At 39.0% G+C, this 24,980-nt stretch overlaps 1 protein-coding gene across 3 annotated transcripts in view; it reads right to left on the bottom strand.

Annotated features, from left to right (window-relative positions):
• The window catches only part of Rnf17 (ring finger protein 17), a 138,211-nt gene that overhangs the window by 23,871 nt on the left and 89,360 nt on the right, over positions 1 to 24,980 (bottom strand). For 2 of the 3 annotated variants that reach the window (XM_039093305.2, NM_001191685.1), the window contains exons 18-26: positions 22,696 to 22,811; positions 20,736 to 20,853; positions 17,678 to 17,795; positions 13,842 to 14,069; positions 12,930 to 13,080; positions 12,459 to 12,577; positions 10,590 to 10,680; positions 8,706 to 8,821; positions 4,607 to 4,893 (exon numbers count right to left, since the gene is read on the bottom strand). In XM_039093305.2, coding sequence (XP_038949233.1) covers positions 4,607 to 4,893; positions 8,706 to 8,821; positions 10,590 to 10,680; positions 12,459 to 12,577; positions 12,930 to 13,080; positions 13,842 to 14,069; positions 17,678 to 17,795; positions 20,736 to 20,853; positions 22,696 to 22,811 — 1,344 coding nt within the window. Of the gene's footprint in view, positions 1 to 4,606; positions 4,894 to 6,262; positions 6,384 to 8,705; positions 8,822 to 10,589; positions 10,681 to 12,458; positions 12,578 to 12,929; positions 13,081 to 13,841; positions 14,070 to 17,677; positions 17,796 to 20,735; positions 20,854 to 22,695; positions 22,812 to 24,980 lie in introns of those variants that run through there. The other variant, XM_039093306.2, reaches the window with a different exon arrangement.

The raw sequence follows: 24,980 nt of genomic DNA, 5'->3' as shown, positions 1-24,980 counted from the left end.
CAAAATAAATAAGCAATAAAAAAGGGGAACTGTACATGTCTTCAATAAAATCATACAGTAGAACATGTCCCTGATTTCAGAGAAAAAAAGGATTTTTCAAGGTGCTGGGGATTCAAACTCAAGGATTTTGCAAGTTAAGCAAACACTTTTAACAGCAAGTTCAATCTCCAGTCCTACATTGACTCTTTAGAACTGGTGCTGTACCAGAAATATGCACCCATGTTTTTATGGGTGAGAATTCACTTTACACTCTGGAAAATGAGCTACTGTAACATCTGGCTCTGGCTAATATGCAAAGGTGAGCTGGCCACGGGTAAAAATTTTATAAGCTTTTAACACTTTGGACTTATCATTTCACAGATGGTGTCATCTGTAAGTCTCCTTCAGGTTTGGGTCCTAGCTTATACTTTGAACAATTTAAACAGAAACAGGCAACTGCCAATCTTGCCTGTTAGGCAGGTAGAAGGATTTACCTTGCAAAGATACTATTGCAAAATTATTTTTAAACATACCAGTGCCATCCCCTTTCAAATAGCTGTTATCTTGCACCTGGAAAATTATGCTTTTCTTAAGAAGGAAATCAGGGAGTTTATGGCAGGCCAAGTTTTAAAGATGGTTGTCATCCTCCCTTGACTATTTAGAGACATCTTCTCAGATAGAGAAATGGGTCTAAGAGCTGGTTGTAAGTCAGGGCTGTTGCCTTTGGTATGAGAATTAAGACTAATTGCTGGTCAGCCTTGGTGAATACACATTTACATCCTGCCATTCTAAATTCTCCTGTCTGTAACAGGCCTGGTTAGCACACAACTCAACTGTGGGGTATTTTGGAGGAGGCATTAATGCCCTTAGCTAATTTCTACGTTGTATGACTTAATGCCTTCTATGCAAGCTTAGTAAATCCTTTATAATATCAACTCTATTATTCAAGTTTCTTCTGCTACAGTATCTGAGCGTGGCCTAAAGCTCCAGTTACAGTGACAGAGACCTTTGCAGTATTCTATGCTGCTGAACACCATTCCATGCCTTAAGCTGCGTGCTGAGTGGCTGGTTATGTAACAACCATCAGGTTTTGTTTGGCAGAGCACTCACTCTGCTTTCAGTGCTGCCTAACGCTGCACCTTGAGACTCTGGCTTAATTTTTATCTCCCTGTCTGGTCACTTGGCTTTTTCTTGGCCAGTGTGCGTACAAGAGGATATAAAGTATCTTCACTGTCAGAGATTTGAACAGTCATGGGTGTAGCCTTTGCTGTGATGTGGAATCAAAATGAAGAGTCTTGGGACACCTGTCTTGCTTAAATCTGAATTGAATAATAATTTGAGAGCTCTAGCTGGGTATGGTAATGCACGCCTTTAATTCCAGCACTCAAGGGCAGAGAAAGGTGGACCTGTGTGAGTTCAAGGCCAGACTGGTCTACAGAGTGAGTTTTAGGACAGCCAGGGCTCCATTGAGAAATCCTGTTTTGAAAAACAAAGCAAACAACAAACATATTTGTAATTTATGTTAGCAAGGGGGATACTAATAAGCCTATGGCATTCTGTTGGCTCTAAGAGTTTAGCTGACTGATTCCTTTAGGGTTTTAGGTGACACGTGCCTTTAATCTCACTCAGCACTTAGAAGACAAAAAATAGATCTCTATGAATTTGGGGCCACCCTTGGCTACAAAACAAGTTCCAGGCTAGCTGAAGTTACATAGTAAAATCCTGTATTCCTGTATTGAACAATTGAACAACACACACACACACACACACACACACACACACACACACACACACAGACACACACACACACACACACAGACACACACACACCCTTAAGAGTGCTTCTGAATTAATGTAAAGTGTTTGTGTCATTTTGTGTTTTAATGTGGATCTTTCAAAACTGACCTAAAGAAGGCTGAACATTTAATAGTTGCAGAAATTAGATTTACCTACATTGGCAGGGGCGGTGAGTGTGTGTGTGTGTGTGTGTGTGTGTGTGTGTGTGTGTGTGTGTGTGTGTTGTCCCTTAGACTCTATAGGGAAAAATACACCCTTTGGCTCCCCAGGTAATTTTAGGTAACTTGGATCTTAACTGGAGTTTTGAGGTGTCTGGTCACATGAGATGAAGCAATCTCACAGGAATTACGTATCAAAAGAGAATGGGAGTAAAAATCTTGTCTCCCTCTAAGGTTCCTAAACATAATTTGTGAATGTATTTTCAACTTTTTTTAATTTAAAAGAATCACTACATACTAAAATTATCCTTGGTATGCCTAATTTAAAATGTATGAATATTTTAAGGATGACTTTTAGATTTTTGGAACAGTTGCCTGTTTTGGTCTTTTTCTTTCCCTTTAAAATAAACTTGGTGATTCAAGGTTTTTATGTCAGACTTAACTGAAATGTAGATATTAAAGTGTTAACTCTAGGATCCAATTCTTTGAAACATTAATTTTGGAATTCAAGACTGAGGGGTAGACCAAACCAAGCAAAACTGATTTACAGAAAGTTTTGAAACGATGGCTTAGAGTCTAAGAGTGCTCACTGCCCTTCCAGAGGTCTAGAGCCCAGGTTACAACTACCTATGTCAGACCTATCCTCTGGCTTTCACAGCCACACCCACCCCAATTCACATAAGATTAATGAACTAATTAAACAAACAGGCTTATGGGTCTGGAGAAGTGACTCAGTGGTTAAGATCAGGTCCTATCGTGTACAGGACCTGAGCTTGTTTGAGGCGACTGACAAACACCTGTAACTCCAAAGATCTAACGCCCTATGGCTCTCCCCCAACACATATGGATAATTACAAATGATAAATAAGAGGTTTAGAATAAAAGCAGGTGGTCTTAGTTTCTTTTATTCTGATATAAATACATTTTGCATTTGATTATCTGTTCAAAGGCCTGACCAATCTTTACTGTCACACTGTAAAAATTTAGGTATTCTTTTTTTTTTCTTTTTTCTTTTTTTTTCGGAGCTGGGGACCGAACCCAGGGCCTTGCGCTTGCTAGGCAAGCGCTCTACCACTGAGCTAAATCCCCAACCCCAAATTTAGGTATTCTTAATTTCTTAAAAATCTATTGAAATGGGGGCTTACTGGTTAAGAGTGCTCACTGCTCTTCCAAAGGATCTATCATTCACACTGGTGGCTCAAACTTCAGGAGCTCCAATGTACTCTTTCTTCCTCAGTACCAGCACATATATGGCAGACACATACACATAAGTACAAATAAGATATTTAAAAGATGCTTGCAAGAAAGAAGACTAATGGGTAAAGTGCTTGCTATGTAAACCTGACAACCTGAGTTTGATCCCCATGTCCTACAATCCTACATTTAAAACAGTACAGTTTATTGAAAATATTAAGTTTTTTCTTAATATAAGGCAACATTTGTTAAATTTTATGATAGAAGTTGAAAAATTTTGTATTGGCTACATGAATTATGATAAGGATGTTCTAAAAGAGATTCTAAAAAGGAGAATTTAAGTGGCTAGAGAGATGGCTCAGTGGTTAAAAATGTTTGCTGAGCAGTCGTGAGGATCAGAGTTCATATCTCAGCCCCCAGGCCCTGCAAACATCTGTGAGTTCAGCTTCAGGGGTCTGACACATTTCTGTACATTTGTGCGCGTGTGCGTACAAACTCTCTCTCTCTCTCTCTCTCTCTCTCTCTCTCTCTCTCTCTCTCTCTCACACACACACACACACACACACACACACACACTCACTCACTCCTGCATCCACCATGACAGGCTGTAGAGTGAAAGCTTTGAAGTTCATCTTTAAGTTCAGCCTCTTGTGGTTACAAAGCAGGTCTCAAAATGGCCATGTCCAATGTCCTAACCTGAGGGCCCTGGCTAGGTAAACAGGATTACTTATCAAGTGAACAGAGTAGTCTGAAGAAGCCTTATAATTACTGTTTCTGTCTGTCAGGAAAGCTGCCACTTCCCTTCTTTGCACCTGACAGTCAACTGATGAGGGCAAAGTGCATCTAGTGCTGGAACGGTCTGCCTTAGCACAATGCTCCCCACCCTGCTGGCTATCATAGAACATTTCATGTCCTAACTACTCAGCCATCTTTCTAGCTTGTTCTTTTGCTTCTTTTTTAAGATTTATTTTTATTTTTAATTATATGTATGCCAACATATCTATGTAGGGCTATGTTCATTGAGTGCAGATACCCAAGAAGGTCAGAAAACAATGTTGGATATTCTGGAGCTGTAGTTACAGATTTTGAGCAACCCATGTTGGGTGCTGGGATCTGAACTTGGGGCTTCTGAAAGAGTAGGTACTCTGAACCACTTAGTCATCTTTCAGGCTCTGATTTCTCGTAATGTAGACAAACACTGGACCCATGGACACACCTCTGGCTGGGGAGCTCTGGTAACAGTATGGTGAAATAATTTATCATTTAAAATAACTAAAAAACACCCTTAAATAGCTTATCTAAGATTAGTAAAAGCATTCCGCATGTTCTGGGTGAAATCATCTAGTCCCCCTAACGAGTCCCTGAAAATGACGTTCAGAGAGGTTAAATCCTGCCAAGATTTCCAGGTGTGTCTATCATAGAAAATGAGCTGCTAGGCCCAGTCACTGGAGAAAGCTGAATAGCAGAATGGACCTTACCTGATAATTTAGGCACTACAAATATAGTTCCATCATCACCAATGCAGCTCACTATTGCCTCAAATGAACTCGTGTTAGGAACAGCTGGTGGTTTATAGAATCCGTTGGTTCTGCTTTCTGAATATTTTTCCTTAGATTCGGGTACTTTGTGTTCATTGACTTTATCAGCAATTTTCTTGTTAGTATCAAAGTTAATTTGAAAGCACTTAGTAACTACTGAATCTCCTTGCTCCAGGGGTATTTCCAGAGACTTCTCAGGCGAATGGCTGTTACTTGATTTACTCACTCTGTAACACCCAAAAAAGAAAATATCTAAATGGGAGCAAAGATAAAACTGTGTAGAAAACAATATGAAAAAAATCATTCAAATATGTGTTAACATTTAACTAAGACATTTGCTCTAGTCCAGGATGTACTTGAGTCTACCATGCTAGACAGTCACAGGAGGAAAGGAAAGCAGGGAAATGGCTTGGTGGACCAAGATGGCAGCATACAGATCATTCTCTGGAGTGCAGACCATGCCTCCCTGGCAGCTCTGCTATCTACCTCTCTAAAAACTATAAAACCTGCTTCATTATCTCTGACGATGTGCTGGATAGTTTTATATCACCTTGACACAAGCTACAGTCATCTGAGAGAAGGGACCTCAACTAAGAAAATGCCTCCAAAATATTCAGCTGTAGGGCATTGTCTTAGTTATTGATGTGGAAGGGTCCAGACCATTGTGGGTGGTGCTATGTTTGGTCAGAAGGTCCTGGGTTCTATAATAGCAGGCTGAGCAAGCCACGGGAAGCAAATCAATAAGCAGCACCCTCAGGTACCTGCCCTGCTTGAGTTCCTGTCCTGACCTCCATCATGATGGACTATGATGTGAAACAAGGTGAATAAACCCTTTCCTCCCCAGCTTCCTTTTTGGTCAGTCTTTCATCCCAGCAACAGAAGCCCTAAGACAAGGTGGTACCAGGATTGTGGACTATTCTGTGACAGACCTGATCATGTTGTTTTGGGGAGGAATGTGAAAGGACTTTGTGACTTTTTACAAGAAGTGTTCGATACTTGGAGAGCCTTTCTGCAAGAGCTGGGAAGGTCAGGATGCTGAGAGCAATACATAAGACTGAGGCCAGGCTTGTGACGTTTCACAGGAAGTTTAATGGCTCTTTTGGGGCCATTTGTTATATTGGATTTCTGTGGTTCTGATGAACAAGATACCAGAACTACCAGTGAAACCTTTGCTTTGCTGGGATACCTGGTACTGGTCTGCTGGAGAGCTATTGGTGAAAGTGTAGCCCCACCATAGCAGAAGACCCCAGAAGTTTCTGCTTTTGCACAAAACAGTCCAAGATTTAAACTCCTTTTTTCATTTGTTTGTTTTTAAATCATTCTTGGGCTAAAGAGATGGCTCAGCAGTTAAGAGCACTGGCTGCTATTGAAGAGGACCTGGGTTCAATTCCCAGAACACCATGGTGACTCACAACCATCTGTAACTCCAATTCAAGAAGATTGGATACCCTCATCTGACCTCTGTGGGTGCTAGGCAAAACACTTATACACATAAAACGATAAAATAAAATTTAATAATACCTCTAAAATATTGCTAAAAACATAAAGGAGCTAAAAATCATTAGCTTCCCTGACTCACACAAGAAACCAATAGGAAAAATTTAATATATATTTAATTATTGTTTTTTGTTTTTTCCATGGTAACATTGACAAACTCTGGCTTAAATGACTGTTGAATCAAGATGACTACTTGGGAGTGTTGGCGGAGGAGGAGGCCCTATGAGAAAGAGAAACAGGAAATGGTCGGTCACATGGGTTGGCCAGTATCCCCGTGAGTATGCAGATCAACTGAACTATCCTCTGCCTTCCTTCCCTCAACCTTCTCATTCGCCCATCACTAACTAATAGTTTAAACATCCAATCAGAATGCATGGAGCCGCACACAGAAGACAGTGTATAAAAGACAGGGCCAATTGTGTATAAAAGTCCCTCTTGTGGTTGGGGATTTAGCTCAGTGGTAGAGCGCTTGCCTAGCAAGCACAAGGCCCTGGGTTCAGTCCCCAGCTCCGGAAAAAAAAAAAAAAGTCCCTCTTGTGATATTCAGGCCTTTGTAATAAGCCTTTGGATATTAATCTGCTAGAACTTGTGGTAAAAGCAGCCTTGGCAGCTTGTTTCTTTTTTTTTTTTTTTTTTTTTTTTTTTTTTTTTTTTTTGGTTCTTTTTTTTCGGAGCTGGGGACCGAACCCAGGGCCTTGCGCTTCCTAGGTAAGCGCTAGCCCCGGCAGCTTGTTTCTTGAACTAGGAGTACTGCACAGGAAAATGACTAAGGTTTATTTACCACTGTTTGGGTTTTGTATCTGAGCATCATACAAAAGATTCGTTCTATAAATACTGATTTGCTCTTTTCTTAGAGGCTTTGATGATAATATTTTTCTCCTGAAGCTCTATCTTCCTGACACCTCAGTCTCATCTTCATCAGACCTCGGAACTTGGGACATGAAACATACCACCACACACAAAGGCGGGCCATGTGGCTAACAAAAAGCTGTGTAAGCTGAGGCACCGACAGGAAGCTACATCTCTGCTGGAACTTCAAGCAGCTGCGCACGGTATCAAAACTTCAACCATGGAATTTGAAGAGTTAGAATGCTATAGATGCTATTTTCTGTGGTTTAAGTAGTCAGGCTTTCTCTATTTGTGACTTAATATTCTTGTAATAGAAACCTCAAAATTAAATTAAAGAAATTAACTTTGGTGGGACAAGCTTTTAATCTTAGCATTTAAGAGGCAGAGGCAGTTTGACATTTGCGACTTCAAGGCTAACCTGGCTTATATAGTGAGTTCCAGGCCAGCTAGGGCTACATAGCAAGACTCTGTCTCAAAACAAACCACATCAATACCACCAAAAAAAATGAAATCAATTTGAGGCCATCTATAACAAACTCATTACCCACTAATGCCTTTCCATATAACCTATCTTAAATATAAAATAAGCATTTCAGAGGTCTATTATTAATTTTTTCATTTACCTCATTCCTCCTTATCAGCAAATTCTATTTTAAATCAATTTTCAAACTCTTCATTGACCTCTGGACCTATACTTGTGGTAATTCCTTAAATATATGTTTTGTCTTCTGTTTGTAGGCTACTCTCTAGTTACAAACTGGCTCAAGTCATTCACATGGTTCTTCAACACAGTCTTACACAGATGATGCCTGCATGATGTATAAATCCAGACGCTGGCCTCTGACCCAGAGACAGGCACTTGAGTCTTCTCCTCTACCTTTTCCCTATAAAATCATTCCTGTTTCTTTTTTTCATATCAACAAAAAGCTGAAAATGTTTGTTCACAAAACAAATGTGTCCCTTTTGTCAAACAATGATGCTCATCCCTGAAACTGGCTTTGAGCTATGCCCAAGGCTCCCTGTTCTATGGGAAAGTTGTTAAAAGCAAGGACCATCAGGGATCTCTTCCCCTCTTTTTTCTCTTCCTCCCCTTCTTCAACTTCTCCTGCTATGATGTTCACAATGGCCATCTCTTCTCTTTCACCATAACGAAAGCTCCTTAACAACAATAGCTCAAACAGCAAAGGTAAATCTACCCAGACCAGCTGGAACCGGTGACAATTGGTAACTACTCTTCTCTTGGCTCCACAACATTATCTTTCAAAATTCTGGGTCTCCATCATCATGAATCTGATGCCATGTTACATGTGGAGAACTCTATACAAGGACAAAAAGGGAATGTATCCTATTTGGGAACTCCTCCCATCTCTGTCTTTCTTCCATCTTGTAAATCATCCTCTCTGGGTTAATACAGTCATAAATCTAGCTATCCAAGATCCCAATAACATAGTTCTCACTGAGAAGTGCACACACATTCTTGGAAACCAGTATGTGATAAGCCAGCTTCAGTAGGTAAGAGCGGACGGCCATGACTGAAGGCAAGCCGTCTATTTCTGAGCTGGTGCTTTAGGAGTTAGACTATCAATCATCCTTAAGAGCAAATAAAATGCAGCTCAGGTTTGAAAACACCCACAGAAGCAATTATGAAGCATCATCAGAAATTAATGTCGATAAGTTAATTGAAAGTCTGTACCTTCTATCTCTCAAAGCCAAACCTTTTTTAATCAAATATTTAGAAACATCAACACGTTCTCCTTTTTCATCTCTGCAGAAAATTTTCACAGGCAATGGCCACGTTGTGCTGTTTTCCTGAAGTGATTTATGAGATAAAAGTGAAATCTTATGAGCAGTATTTTTCAAAACAATTTCTTCTACATTTTCTATGTAAGAAAACCATCCCAGACAACAAGACTTTGATATTAAATATAGAAGGGGAACAGCATGGAAGAGAGTCAGTACTGACAGACACACAGACACTGTCGTCTTTTTTTTTTTCTTTTTTTTTTTCTTTTTTTTTTTCTTTTTTTTTTCGGAGCTGGGGACCGAACCCAGGGCCTTGCGCTTCCTAGGCAAGCGCTCTACCACTGAGCTAAATCCCCAACCCCCACTGTCATCTTTTTAAATCCTTTCCCTTTCCAGGTTTGTTTTGTGAATGAATTAGGAAGATCTTACTATCAGGGTGAAATGGATCAAGAACAAGACAAACTATAAAATTCTCATGGGACACAAAAAACCACAACCAAGTAGACTGAAAATAAAAAAAAAAAATTCCCCTTCCCAACTGAGGTAAAAGGAAGCATCAGCAGTTAGCATGCTTCTCCGTTCCCTTCACTCTGTACAGTTTCCAGTGTGTGCTTTACTTCCTTACAGCACACAAGAGAAGCTACTACAAAACTCTCTCCTTCATATGAGAAGTTCTCAAAGTGACAAAAGTATACATTAAAAGTATAACATGGAAAGTGAGTTACATAAGAAATTTAATAAAGTAAAAACACAGAAAAGTAGAATACATGCTTCCCAAATCCACATTCACAAACACATAACATTTTACCAGTTCCTTTAGTTTATATGGTATATTTTAAACAAAAATTTCAACTCAGGCATGTGATTTTAGAAATACTTTGCTTCAGCCACATGAGTAGTGGCGAACACCTGTTTACCCATTTACTTATTTTAGTTTTTCTGGGTGGGCAAGCTCACTAACAGGTAAAGCTGTTTACTGACAAACCTGATGACCTGAGTTCAATTCCCAGAACTCACAAAGGTAAAAGGAGAACCAACTACTTTAAGTTGTACTCTGACCTCTACATATGAGCCATGTCCCTTAACACACACGCACTCACGCACACACACGTATATCATCTACTTATTTATATGTTTATTTATTTTTAATTAAGACAGTCTTACTATGTAACCCTGCCTGGCTGCTCTGTAACTTGCTGTGTATGCCAGGCTGTCCTCCAGCTCAGAAAGATTTTTCTACCTTCTAAGTGCTAGGATTAAAGTCATGCACAGCATGCCTTGCTAGGCCTTTAACTCCTCATCTTCCTTCTACCTCCTGAGTTCTGGGATTATTACTGCACGCCTCCATGCCACATATACAGGTATAATACCAACATAGTTTGGAAATACAGTCCCAATATTTTGCTGTTATTTTCTTAACAAGAAAATAATCTTAGTATAGGTGAAAACTACAACAAGATAATAAGTATGAATCTGTTGTAACTGTTTTACCCTGTATCTTACTTAGGGTTACTGCTGTGATGTAACACCACAACCAAAGCAACTTGGGGAGGAAAGGGCCTACGCTTTCACATCACTGCTCATCATAGAAGGAAGTCAGGACAGGAACTCACAGGGCAGGAACCTGGAGGCAGGAGCTGATGCAGAGGCCGTGGAGGAGTGCTGCTTACCGGCTTGCTCAACCTGCTTTCTTATTAAGAACCCAGGACCACTAGGCCAGGGATGGCACCACCCACAATGGGCTGGGTCCTTTTCTCAGTTGAGGTTCCTACTACCATCCAGATGACTCTAGCTGTGTCAAGGTGACAAAACAGACAGCACACCTGCTACCCACCTGTAAGATTATGGTTGCTATAGCTCCAGTGAGGTATAATGAAAGACAGTCACAAGCTGTTGCTGTCCACTTGTCACTTCCCCCAGTTGGCCTGAAGCAAAAGCAGTAACTATTTTATTATAACAGGTACCACAGAGTGTTGAGATATTGAGAAATAATGTAATCACATGCACAGCTGGGACCCTCTACCGTGAAAAACAAATGTTAACATGGACTTGGGTTATTTTCACATTTTCCTATTTTCATACTTGGCCCCCCGACAGGTACATACACACACATATCTATATTATATATAATATATATTATGCATACACATATAATATACCTTTTATCTCTGTATTATCTGTCCTATAGCTACACTGAAGCTTGGCTGGATATAACTTCTATAGCTTCCATCTTCCTTAAATATTTATAATGTCACTTAACTTTTTCTTGTTATAACGCACTAGTGATGACTTAGGCTTTTCTTTCTTTCTTTCTTTTTTTTTTTTTTTTTTGGTTCTTTTTTTCGGAGCTGGGGACCGAACCCAGGGTCTTGCGCTTCCTAGGCAAGCGCTCTACCCTGAGCTAAATCCCCAACCCCTTTTCTTTCTTTTGAAAGCCAATTTTACTGAGTTATCTCTGGGAGTTCGGCATTCTGATTGATTTTCCTGGATAAGCCACACACTCTCAATCCACAGTTCTGACAGTCTTTCGTGTATGTCCGAGGATTGCATTGTAGTATCTGCTTTGTTGTACTGCTATCTGCTTTGTCTTTGGGGTGTCTGCTAAACTTACACTGATTCTTCTTGGGTGTTAGAGACCTTTTTATTTTGGAATCTTTTGGATTTTTCTTTTCAAAATTAAAATTGTCTGCATTCTCCTTTAAAATTATACTCTGTGTATATGTATATATATGTATATATATGTATATATGTATATGTATATACACATATAAATAATACAAACGTGGAGGTTTCTCTTCCCAGCACGTGGGTCCAGGAGACTAAACTCACTATGCACTGCGGCCAAGTGCCTCTACCCACTGGGCAATCTCAGCAGTCAGTGTGCTTTTGTGCTTCTCCAGTTTAGTCCACATTTCTGATCTCTTCTCATTTGGCGGGGGTGGGATGGGGGGGGGAGGTTTGTGAACTGTCAACTTTTCAAACTCTGATTTTTTGCTAATAATCTTATTTTGAATTAACCCCAATCCTTTTCTTCCTCCTCCTTGTTCTTTCTCTTCTTCCTTCTTCTTCCTCCTTTTCCTTCCCCTCCTCCACTTCCTTCTCCTCCTCCTTGGTTTCCCCTCTTCCTCCTCTTTTTGAACCCATCTCGCTATGCAGCTCAGGCTGATTTTTAAGCGTATGAGTGCTAGAATTACAAGTACCCAGTTGATTTTTCAGTTTTCAGATTCTATTTTCTGTTGGTCTTCCACACTATGTGCTACTACTATTATTAATGTGCACTTCTAGCTTTCTATATAATTGGAAATTTATGAAACATATTTCTATCTGCCTTTAGTTTTCTTCAAAACTTTTTATTCTCAACAGTTTAAAAATCTATTTAGCTTCCCTGTATTTATTTAATGCTATTAAATTTATAGAATCAAATATTTATTTCCTCTTCTTAAAATCCTTAATGAATCCAGGCATGGTGGCATGCACCAGGTGGATCTCTGTGAGTTTGAGGCCAGTCTGGTCTACATAGCAAGTTCTAGGACTATATGGAAGGGCCTCATCTCAACAATACCCCACCCCCACCCACCAAAAAAACCCTTAGTAAAATTTTGTGAAAGTTTCAGAAAGTATTAATTAAAACTGACAAGAAACCATACTAAAGTATTTAAAATAATATACAATGAGAAAATTAATTTACTTAGCCAAAAATTACCTTATATCAACAAGTGAACATTCCAGAGATAATCTTCCCATTGTCTTTAGATTTTCTTGAAGTTCTCTTAAGCAGTGAATATTCACTACTAGTTCAATACCGACATCATACAGCAAGACCTATGAGAGCAGGAAATTTAAGTTTAGGGGAAATTTCAACAATTTTTTTTTCAAATTGAAATTCATAATAAGAATTGAACTAAGTGGACTGGAGAGACGGCTCAGCGGTTAAGAGCACTGACTGCTCTTCCAGAGGTCCTGAGTTCAATTCCCAGCAACCACATGGTGGCTCCCAACCATCTGCAATGGGATCTGTTCTCTCTTCTGGTGTGTCTGAAGACAGTGACAGTGTATGCATATACATAAAATAAACAAACCTTTTTTTTTTTTAAAAAGAATTGAACTAAGTAATCATAGGACTGATTGAAATGAAAAATGCACTTTCACAATTGCATTTTAGGTCTGCATTCACCTCTACCAGTGTGTCTGTAACCATCCTGATGATCTGGCCTCTTCGCCACTGACTTTTAGCCGGGATCTTAACAGCGCAGTGCATATCACACTCCCACTTCACAGGCTTCCATTCGGAGTGCTCGTAAGCAGCTACCATCTTCTCCTCTAAACTGTGCAGACGCAAAGCATTTTAATTTAAAATAACTTCTTATGGAATTCTCTCACCAGATATTTTCAACCCAAACCCTTTGCTCACTTCACTCTGTCGAATTCGAATGCAATGTTCCTTGAGTGCATAAAGCATTTCCAAACCTTTGAAGTAGTTCTTCCTTGTGCTGAGAGAAAGGCCCCGTAGATATACCCCGATGCTCTCCCGTCTCACTTGGGACACATTTGACAGCACTTTAGGATATGAGCTTTCATACAGCTATATTCCATTTTGTACAGCTTAAAGGTGTCTGTCTGTCTGTCTGTTTACTCATTCTTTCAGACAGGGTCTCACTATGTAGAACATGCTGATTGAAGTCATAGAGATCCTCCTGTCTCTACCTCCTGAGTGCTCAGATAAGGAAACATCTGAAAAGCCATCGTCTCTGTGAGGTTTTCTCTGACCATCTTAAAACCATTCTCCTCAAATACTTTACTTTTATCATCACTCTACATTGTTTTATTCATCAGCTTTCTTTACTATAATTTAAGTCCTATGTCAGCAAAGAATAGCCCATTTGTTACTGCAATCCTCAACACTAATACACTTTAGTATTATGAAAATAACTAAAACAGAGATGTTATGCTTTAGAAAAAGAGTTTAGAGACAATTTAGTTGAAATAATCTCCTGGCTTTTAAAACAGAACACTATGGAGTCTAGCGATTTGAAGCACAGACTATGAAGAATAAGGCACATGGCAGTTGCTCTCACACACTCTATACCTCGTCAGTAGGTTCTCTGTTAACAACCACTGGACGTAAATCTTCTCCGGGGATAGCACATTACATATGCTCACAGGCAGCTCCTTGTTGTACAACGACTGGAAACTCTCGTTAGCCAGAGAGTTAACAGAGAGAGGACTTAAGCTGTTTATTTCACTTGAAATGATTTCTTCAGGAGAAGGGTCCCATACTTCAAGATGCTTTTTAGAATTATCTTTCAGGGTATATCTGAAAAATAACAGAAGTTGGCAAAAAGAACAGTCAGTACAGTATTAATACTTGCTTACTTTTAGAGAGGAACACGTTTCACCTATGATTTTCTGATTCCTAACTTTGTTATCAATAGCAATTACTAAAGTTGATTTTTTCTTCTAAAAGGCTACTTAGCCAACACCAAAGCAAGCACACAAAAGAAAAGCTAAACCCAAATTTTCTACTTTAAAAATAGATAAGCTTACCAACCTTATTCATAACTTCAACTCTTCCCATTGATACTCTGAACTCACAGAGACAATTCAGGGTTTATCAACCGTTGGCTACAGAGTATCAATCAGTAAAAAGTTACCGGTTTGTTAACAAGGATGTAACTACCACTAGAATGCATTAAGTAAAACGACTTAAGTATTTGATGTTTAACAGATTATATTCTAACCTCAGACAACTGGATGAAGAAAAAAAGCTGAGATCTAGTTCAAAGATCACTGACAGGTATTTTGCTGTTGCTTTGGTTTCTTTGTTTGGTTGTTTTTGTTTTGTTCTTGCTAAATCTACTGGGTAGTTTTCAGCTGAACTCAATACAGCTACTCTTTCTTTTTGAAGTATTATCTGCTTCTAGTTTTACTTGACTCAGGCTCATGATCTTACCCCTACCCCATACATGACCCACAGGGTTTCATCCTCACTGAGAGATGAATGAAATAATTCTATGTTTCCTGCTTTCTCATTTATATGTTGCTAATCCTATTTATTTTACCCATTACATCTCTTCTGGGTACCAGAGTTATGTATTTATTTATTGTTTCGTATACTTGCTAGTGTCATACTGTTTTGATTACTGAAGCTTTGTAGTAAGATTTGAAATCAGGATGTACATATCCATTGGATTCTTTGGGACTCTTCTACTTACTATGAAGATTCATATGAATTTTCGTATGGATTTTTCTATTTCTGCAAAACTGTATGATTAGGATTTGGATATAGATCATTAATCTCTTGCTCACTTGGGGTTGTACTGATTGCATCAGGTGTTCTAATCCATAAATGGGATGAATTTCCTTTTATTGATGTCTTCTTTAACATCATTCAGAAAAGTTTTCTGATTTGCACTGTATAAGTTTTCCCTCCTTGGTTAATTATTTTATATGTCTGAGTGTTTTGCCTGCCAATGTCTGTGGACCATGTGCATGTAGTGCCTGCAAGGGCCAAGGCAGAGTGATGGGTCCCTTGGAACTGGAGTCACAGATGGTCCTGAGCACCATCTGGGTGCTGAGAATTGAGCTGGGTTCCTGTGGAAGAGCTGCCAGTGCTCTTTGCTGCTGAGCCATGTCTTCAGTCTCGTTTTGACTAATTCTTAAAGCACATTCCTCTTCTTGATGCTACAATAGACGGAACTGCATTCATCCTTTGTAAAATGCTCGTTATTGCATAAGTGGGGCTGTCTTTTTGTTGTTAGCCTTTTTATCACGTGGTGGATAGCTGGAAGAAACAGCTAAGGAGGAAAGATTTGTTTCTAGATGTTCTAGTCAAAGGCCGGTGGGGCCCATTTTTTGGGTCTGAGATGAGGCAGAAGAGCAGCATGATGGAAGGAGTGTGTGGTGGAGGCTGCTTACCTCAAGGTGGCTAGGAAAGAGTGAGACAGAGAAGACCCTGAGCCAAAATACGGCCCCACAGTTACAGCCTCTGTGACCTCCATCCTCCAGTTAGTCCCAACCTCCAAAAGTTTACATCCTTTCCAATAACACCATTAAGTTATGAATCCATCAGTGGATAAATTCATTGACTGTGTTAAAGCCCCTACATTCACACAACTCTGAATTATCTCATCCACTGTTGAGAACCTTTTTGGAAGGCAATTCATTTTGAGACCCTAACATGCTGAACTCATCCCACTGATTTTTAACTTTATTAGTTATAATAGTTTGTGGACCTTTTAAATGCTTTTACATGTAAGATCAAATTACCTATGAACAACAATAATTTTATATATTTCTAGTCCATGTTGGATGCTTGTCTTGTTCTTGTTTAAGTGCTCTGTTATGAATCCAGTATTTTGCTGAACAGAAATTCTGAAACTGACTTAGTTTTTTATTCCTGATCTTAGAAGAAAGGTTTGTTTGGCCACAGTTTATAATTTCCTTTTACTCTAGACTTCATATTCACCATAGATAATGGCTTATGATTATGGTTTACATTTACTTTGTATGTATGTGGTATGTGCATGTAGCTGTGCACATGTAGAAGTCACAGCATAACTTGATGGTATATGACTTCATGTTTATCAAAATTAACTTAATTATCTATGCAACTTGAAGAAATCCTATCTTTGGGGCTAAAGAGATAGCTCAGTTGGTAAAGTGTTTGTCATGCAAGCATGAAGACCCCAGTTTGATTCCCAGCACCCAAACATCAATAACAACAACCCTCCCCTCCCAAACCAAAAAATAGACCTAGTGGCACATGTATGTTCTCTGGAAACAGAGACAGGAGGATCCCTGTGTTTTGCTGGCCAGCTAGCCTACCATACTATGTGAGCCTCAGATAGAAAGATAATGTCTCATAAAAAATTTGCATGGCTCCAAAGGAATGACACCTGCATCTGACCTCTGGTTTCCATATGGATACATGTATTTTCACCTGCATACATGCACATGTACATGATTGTGTGTATGTATGCATGCCTGCACACATGCATGCCCCCAAAGCCCGCATTTGAGGGAATAGTTTCAATACAGTATTAAGTATTTACTTTCAGCTTTCCCCTTCCGTTTGTGTGACTTGACAGTGAAGGGGAACATGGTGATGGCATTATTGGTAGGAGTCACTGCAGCCCTACTGCAGGTTATTGTCTCTGCTTATGCTAACAGATGCGTAAACGCTGGCTTTTCTGAAGGCTTCATACAGGCATGAGGTGTTCTCTAAGAGACTCTGTAAGGGCAACCTTCTTTGCAAAAGGCTCCATTGCTTCTAAGATCACCTCAGTCACTGACTGCTCCTTACTTAGGACAATAATGCTTCACCCTGGCTAAACTAACTCTTCAGAAACTTAGGAAAATAAAAATTTCTAAGGTTGGGAGTGCAGACTCTTACTATCCTTAGTGCTTTCTAGTCCTGGTTTTCCTAAATAGGCCCAAGACGCTGCTTAAGCAGATTCTGCGTGGAAGTAAGATGTAAGCCTCTTTTTCCTAGAAGTAATGGTGATCTCAGGAAGTTTTGAATCCCTCCCTTCCTCCCTCCCTCCCTCCCTCCGGTTTTTTTTTTTTTTTTTTTTTTTTTTAGGTAAGGCTTCTCTATGTAGCTCTGGCTGTCCTGGAACTCATTCTGTAGACCAGGCTGGCCTTAAACTCAGATCTGCATGCCTCTTCCCACCCCAACCCCATCCCCAGTGCTGGGATTAAAGGCTTGTGACACTACCTCTAGGCAAGAAACCCTTCTCTTGATTTTCAGGGTTTCAGGGTTCCTAAGAATGAAAAGAAGGATGCTTTACTCCTCATTAAACGAATGCCTCCAACTATCCCCCTTACCATCTTTTCTCTGATGCAGGACTAGGGAAATGTCTTGCTCTTCTTGTGACTAAAACATTACCCAGGAACTAAAGTGATGCTCTACCAACTACTTACCCTGCTTCATAAGATGCTAGGCCTTCTTTCACAAGCTGCTCATTAATGCTAACAGCGCTTGTTCCAGGAGCTCGGGAATCGAAAAGCTCAACCAAGAGCACACCGTTTTCCAGGATCTCTGTGAAACCATGAAGACTAGTTTGGGAAAGGAAAGATATACACTGACAGTTGTACATATCAGCAAACTTGTTTTTTAAAAACTGGAAGCAACTTATGACTTTTCCATGTGTAAAATTTCTGGCTGAATAATGCTAGTTTCCCTAGGAGTTAGAGCAGTATTCTGAAGCCATAGAGGTTGCCAATAGTTACCCAAATGGACAGCATATAGAGTACTATACGTTTTTAGTTATAATGTGCTATTTTTTTCTATAATGAACCAAAAGCAGTTTAAAGTTTTGGATTCATAAACTATAAATTAATATATTTTCAAAGGAAGAAATATTGTTGTATATTCATGTATTGCTTTATGGAGAATAAAAGAACAAAAGTAAGTGAAAATTAACTTAGGCCAGTGATTATTTTGGATGATTTATAGTTTTAATGCTAATAAAGATTTTAAAACAAACAAAAATCTAGAAGTCTCAAATAACTAGTATTTTTTCAGTTACTTTTGTTTATTTAGGCCAAACTAATTTTTCTCTGAGAAAACTGCCTTTTTGTATCTAAACTAGGAGTTAATTGAGGGTGAAATTATTTCTTAATAGTATATAGCAAGGAACTTGCTTAGTAAGGTTCTGAACAAGTAAACACATTTCTTCAGGAAGATCTATTTGCTAACTGCTGAGCCCTCTCTCCAGCCTGTAAGAACACCACTTCCAGCATATACTGACAATGTATGACTATACCTTTTGCAAAATTAACAGCAGTTGGTAGTTGCTAATTGGAATGATATTCAATAAAAAGATAACCAATTGCCAGCAGTAACATATTATATAGTTTAAGAATACATATTAGAAAACTGTTTTCAACAAATGAAATATCATTTCGGGGTACTGTTCAATGTCTCATGGAAATTATCTATAAACAGATGGCTAAGCAGTGGTGAGTCTTGCTACCCTGACCCTCCTACTTCGTACACAGTTCTTTAAATGCCACAGGGCTAACATTCCAAGCCATTCTTTATTGCCACCCTGGATTTCCTCCACGCTCCCTGCTCCATGAGCTGGGAATCCACACTGCTGGAGAGCTACCTTCTCGGCCGTGGCTGTTCTACAGTCCCAATGTCATCAGCTCACAAGCAAACAGGGACGAAGTGGAGGTGGTGGTGGGTAGTGGCTGGGTTGTGCAGGACCCTTTGGCACTCCTTAAATCAAATTATCCTAGTTAACAACTATGGTATAATTAGTGGTGGCTATCACTGGTATTAACACATGATTAAATGAAAAAGAGAGTAATTAAAAAAGAAATCCAAGGGCCAGCATGATAGCTGGGAGGTGGGTTGAGAGGGAGGGACAAGCTACCTACTGCCTAGCCTCATGACCTGAGTTTGATTCTTGGGACTCACATGGTGGAAGGAAGGTGTAAGTTTTCCTCTGATGTCCATGCATGTGCCTTATCCCCCCTGCTAACAAACCCATGTAATAAAGATAAACAAATGCCCTGTATTTCCATGGAGTAGTACTGAAGAAAGCTGCTAAACTCAAAGTTTTTGTACACAAAGGTTGAGCAGCAGCTAATCAGATTAAAGTTGTTTCAAATTCAGAGGGATTCGTTCAAGGACTTTGTTGTTTATCTCAGAGAAGCCAGATGTAAAAATTCTACAGACCAAGGATGCAATTTCTGTAATTATTTTACTCTTCAACTGAATATTTTTGAAAATTTCTTATGAAAACAAAGTTATCATAGACACTGCATCATTTTTTAAGCTATTCAACCTTCAGTGGTCCATCTCAGCTCTCTTTCTTCTCTGTACACAGTAGACTCCTCTTATGCTAGTTGGGTTCATCTAATGATAATGTGACAGAATTGGGAAGCAGCTATAAATCCTCTCTAAATAAATATGGCCTATGCATCTTGTACACTAGAACTCACTGAACCCAACTCTGGCAGATGTTAGTTGGTAAAGATAAAATTTGCATAGGAATGTACATATTAAGTTTTTTCTTGTGTGTGTGTGTGTGTGTGCGCGCGCGCGTGCACGAGTGTGTTTCTATCCAAGATTCCCATCTCCTTATTGACAACCTTTAGGGCCAGATGTTTGGAGATTCAGAATTCTTCAAGTTGAGGAAGGCACAAACACTGTATACAATGAATACCATAATGGAGTATGGGGCAAGCGTTCACACACATTACTATCTTGAGGTAGGATGTGTGCTTACTGTAAAGGAGATAAAGGCTTTCCAATAAGGCTTCCAGAAAAAGGATTATCATCCTAACAATTCAAATCAGACTCAGACAATCAACCTTTGATTTTCAGAACATGTGTGTGTTAGAAAACTGTGGGTTAGTGGTCAACCAGGGTTTTAGACCTGAGCACTTCCAAAACTGGTATATCTTTTCTCAAAATGTGGAGAGACTCTACAACTGAATTCACTTAGGACAAATAAAGGAGAGAAAAACAGGCAAGCAAGCAAGCAAGCAAGCAAACAAAAGCTATTTACCAACCATGTTCTGTCTCCGTTCAGTTGCCTAAGACTAAACTTTAGATTCTGCAAATGCAGACAAGCAAGCTAATTTCTGGCTTTAGGTTTGCAAGGGGCCACAGTGAAGGTGACTTGATGGTTTCACTGTTTTAATGGAGCTTGGCTATGTTGTTGAGTTGACCTCAAGTTCCTGGGCCCCAGTGATTCTCAGCCTCCCAAGTTGCAGAGACTACAGGTACAAACCATTATATCTGCCGTAAGGATGATTTTAGTCTTTAATGCTATGTTTTTTTGGTCTGGTGTGCTTTGTCTGTAAGGCTTACAGGAGATAAAATCCCCCAATCCTAATTCTCAATGAATGTTATTTCTCAAGGTGCATTGAATTTGCTCTAAGATATGATCATTGTTAAATAATGTTAATCTTATTTAGATGATAATAACAATAACAATAATAGAGAAAAATAGAAATATCTTACTAATAACAGAACATGTCACAAATTTATCTTGAGTCTTTTCTTCAAATTTTTCTTTAGCCTTTTTGGACCAGTGTGATCTTTTACTTGGTTCAATAAATGCCAGTTTACATTTAATTGCCTGTATCAAACAAAATTCCATCATTAAGAATATAAACTTAATTTCTAGTTACTTTAAAGTTTTATGTAAGTGTAGAAAGCTAACGTTTACACAGCCTGGTTAGTACTGCACTGGAAAAGCAAGCCTGAGGTCCTAGGTTCTAACTCCAGAGCTTCAAAGAAAGAAAGCCTCCAAACAAATCAAGTAAAATCCTCAAAATCAATAAACTGTCTAATTCAAACTACTTAGGAATCATCAAGTGCATAAAGTACCCATGAAATAACTTCATAACCAAAAGTTATTGGAATTAGCAATTTGGTTGAAATTGTTGCAATTCATATACAAGAATAGTAAGCATTCATTTAAAAGTCATTTATGATATATTGTAAAGGCAGACATACAGAGAGACAGGACAATTTATATTCATTCTACAACTGCTAAGAATGTGAAAGATGACCAAACCTGGTAGCTCACTGCTTTAATCCCAGAACCTGGGAAGCAGAGGTAGGGGGATCTCTTGTGAATTTGAGGCCGTCTGGTCTACATGGCAAGTTCCAGGCCAGCCAGAGCTACAGAGGATGGCAGTAAATGTCTGTCTCAAAACAAAACACCATAAATGACATATCCTTCAAGAACATAAAGTAAAAACACTCAGTATTTTTGTTTTGTTTTTTGAGACAGGGTCCTCCATGTAACTTGGCTAGTACAAAATTTGGTATGTAGACCAAGCTGGTCTTGAACTCACAGAGATCTGTCTGCCTTTGTGTCCTGGATACTGAGATTAAAGGTGTGTGTCACCATGCCTGGTTAGTATTAAATATATCATACGATATCCATTTATTTGTGTAGTGCACGTGAGTGTTCTTCTGTATATTTGTGCATCACATGCAGTCCTGAACTCTCGGTGCCCACAGACACCACAGAGGGCATTAGGGGCTCTGCAACTGGAGTTACAAATGGCTGTGAGCCACCAGCTGGGTGCTAGCAATCAAACCTGGGTCCTTGGAAGAACAGCCAGTGCTCTTAATAATGAAGTCATCTCTCTGGCCCCACTGATTTTGCTCATCGGCATTTTCTAGTTTCTTTTTATAATTGGCAAGATGGCTCCACAGGTAAAGGGAAATGCTTCCAAGTCAGAAAATCCGAGTCCCATGCCTGGGGCCCACATGATGGAAGGAAAAAACCAATTTCCACAAGTTGTCTCTTTGACTACATGAGTACTGTGACATGCTGTGTATGTGCACACACACATGCAAAGTAAAAATAAGATATAATGCACTTTTAAAAGTGACAAAAATCTTTAAAAATGGCATTTTAGTAGAAGTTTAAATAACAAGAAAAGATAAGCTAGAAATAAGCCTCTGTCTTATCCCACTCCACTGAGATCATACGGTTAAGTATTTTACATAGTCTCCCACATTTCTCTATTTGGCTATCTACACAAAATTAAACAACAGTTGAAGTACTTCTGAGATAAGTATTATAACTCAATATGTCACAAAACTGAAACTCTTAGCACATGACATGAGCTCATAACGATGAATGAAAAGTTATATACCAGTAAATACTTATGACCAAAATACACATTTACTAAATATTAATGTTTATTTGGCACTGTATTATTATTACTACACACCATGGGACTGAACCCAGGGCCTTGTACATGCTAGGCAAGAGCTCTACCTTTTAGGCCTACACAGTGTTTCTTCAAGAGTATTTTTATCTATAAAGTAACACTGTCTATAGTCCTTGTATCAGGCATTATTTATAGACAAAAATGTCATTAACATGACATTTCTATGTAGAAAATGATTTCTATGAGGGCTAATATTCTAGTTGTAGTGTTTGTAACAGGTAAATTACCTTCTCTGGAGGTTCCAAAAACTCATCCTTTATTTTCCGCATATCTTTAAGTGTTATTTTTGCAGTATTACCAAAGTCCACATATTTAACTTCTACTTCTCGATGTCCAGGCAATCCTTAAAAAGTTATGAAATCAAGAATCACAGATTTAACAGGCCTCTCTGTTAGTCTGTTCTTCCTTTGGGAAGTTCAATTATACAGAAACTTGAATAAGAATAAACTGACTTTTATGAAATAACCGCAAATGGATGGTCCAGACTTTATATCTCTTCAGCATACATACAGGGCTATGAAATTTGTTTTATCATTTCAAAACTGAAAGACTGGTGCAGTAACACAGTGTTCCCAACAGAGGAAGCAACGGACATTACTGACTGGAAAAGCAGAAGCAGGTGGCACAGCACTGGTTAGTTCCGGGGTAGTAAGCATCCGTGAGAGCTGAGATGGTGCCTGTTATCATAGGTCTAAGGCGAGAATGTGGGAAATCTCCCAGTTTCCTATATGAATCCCTAGGCTGGAATTTCCAATTGTTCCAGCACTACTATTTTTATCCTTCTTCAAGATTCTGACTGAGATGTAGTTTAAACTATAAAAAGCTACAGTATGAAACTTAACCAACAGCATTTTTTCCCTTTACCCAAATTATCAAATGAAAACAGAGCCAGTAGGCAGGCAGGCTCATATTTACCTCTTATTCTCTCCCTTTTCTGAGGAAATCAATGTAGGACAGTACAACCAAAACAGAGAAGGAAACTAAAGTGATGGACACAGGATCCAGAAAACAGGGCTCTAATACAGGAGAGGAATGAAGGTCTTGCCAGGAGAAATGAGTTCTGGAACAACAGATGCGCCGCAATCCTGCAGACTAAGGACTACAGTTGGAAACATGGAAGGAGGACTCCATGGTTTACAACTACATCAACACTGGGAATATCCTAAAGGCTTAATCATATGAAACTTCTGCTATCTTAGGAAAATACATAAATTAAAAGTAAATAATGTAATGAAAAACTGGCATAAGAACAATCTAGAATTAGGGTCTATAGCTTAGCAGGGACATGGAACTCTAAAATAGTGAAACAAGCATGGAGAGAAGACCAAGGAGCTATAAAATGCCTAAGATCTAAAATATCTCTCAGAGAAACAAATGGATGTATAATAGTACCTGCAACTGGGGCCTTAAGAGGAGCATTAAAGATTATAAGAAATGACAAACAAAGCAAAAACAAAACCATCCAGTTTCAAGAATTAAAAAGTAACTTTATTTGAGAAGGAGATGAGTCTGTAAATGTAACAGATGCTAGAAAATCAAACTGAACCAAACAAACCAGTTTTTACGTAGTCCTCAGTGTGACATTCAGTAGCGCTAAGGAGTACGCAAGAAGACAGAGCAGCTGAGTCAGACGTAGATTTTCATTTTAACCCTCAAAGTCGCCATGAAGACTAACTGAGATTTTCTCCAGTGTCAGTCCTTGAAGAGCCCCACTGTTCAATAAATCAATAACTTGAAGCCAGTAATCCTAATGTTAAAAGTAGTTGCCAATACTTAACAGATATAAAAGGTTTCATTTATTCCACATGTATTTAAGATAATTGGACTAGTATTTTTACTTCTAATGTTTAGTTTTGTTCCCTCCCAAATCACATTGAAGCTTAACCCCAATGCAACAAGAGAGGTGGCTGAGCCATTAAGTCTCTGCTCTAGTGAATGGGACTAGATGCTCGTGTAAAATGTTTGAGTGGAAGGAACACTGACTCATTCTTATCCTCCTGCCAGTTAAGGAAATGGCATCTGCGCTGTCTGAATGAACAATGCAACAGAGGTTAACTCTTAGAAGAAGGGAGACCAGAACCTCCCCACTCCATGCCTTGACCTCAGACTTCTGAGACTCCAGAAGTGTGAGCAGTATTTCTACTGCCTATAACCAACGCAGTCTGTGATGCTTCCTTATAGCAATACAAAGACATTCAAAAGAATCGTATCTGAAAAAGGCTTAGCCAGCTTAAGGCATGAACTACTAACTGAATTAAAACCACTGACGACAGGATAGGAAACTTAATATGGAAGACTACGTAATTTTCATAAAGGATTTGAAACTTTGTTTTAGTAGTAGCTAGTTAGGTTCTCAGGTTAATGAGACAACATTTTAAACATTGCCAAACTAAACTCAATCCTTTTAATAAAGAGGCTCATACCTACAGACACTGAAATCAAACGGGACCTAGCCCATCTTTCTCTTGCTATATAACGAACTGTCATGTACCCTGTAAACACAGTGGTATGT

This window comes from Rattus norvegicus, chromosome 15, assembly GCF_036323735.1.
Source record: "Rattus norvegicus strain BN/NHsdMcwi chromosome 15, GRCr8, whole genome shotgun sequence".
Taxonomy (NCBI): Eukaryota; Metazoa; Chordata; class Mammalia; order Rodentia; family Muridae; genus Rattus; species Rattus norvegicus.
This window is presented reverse-complemented; position numbering and strand designations above follow the sequence as displayed.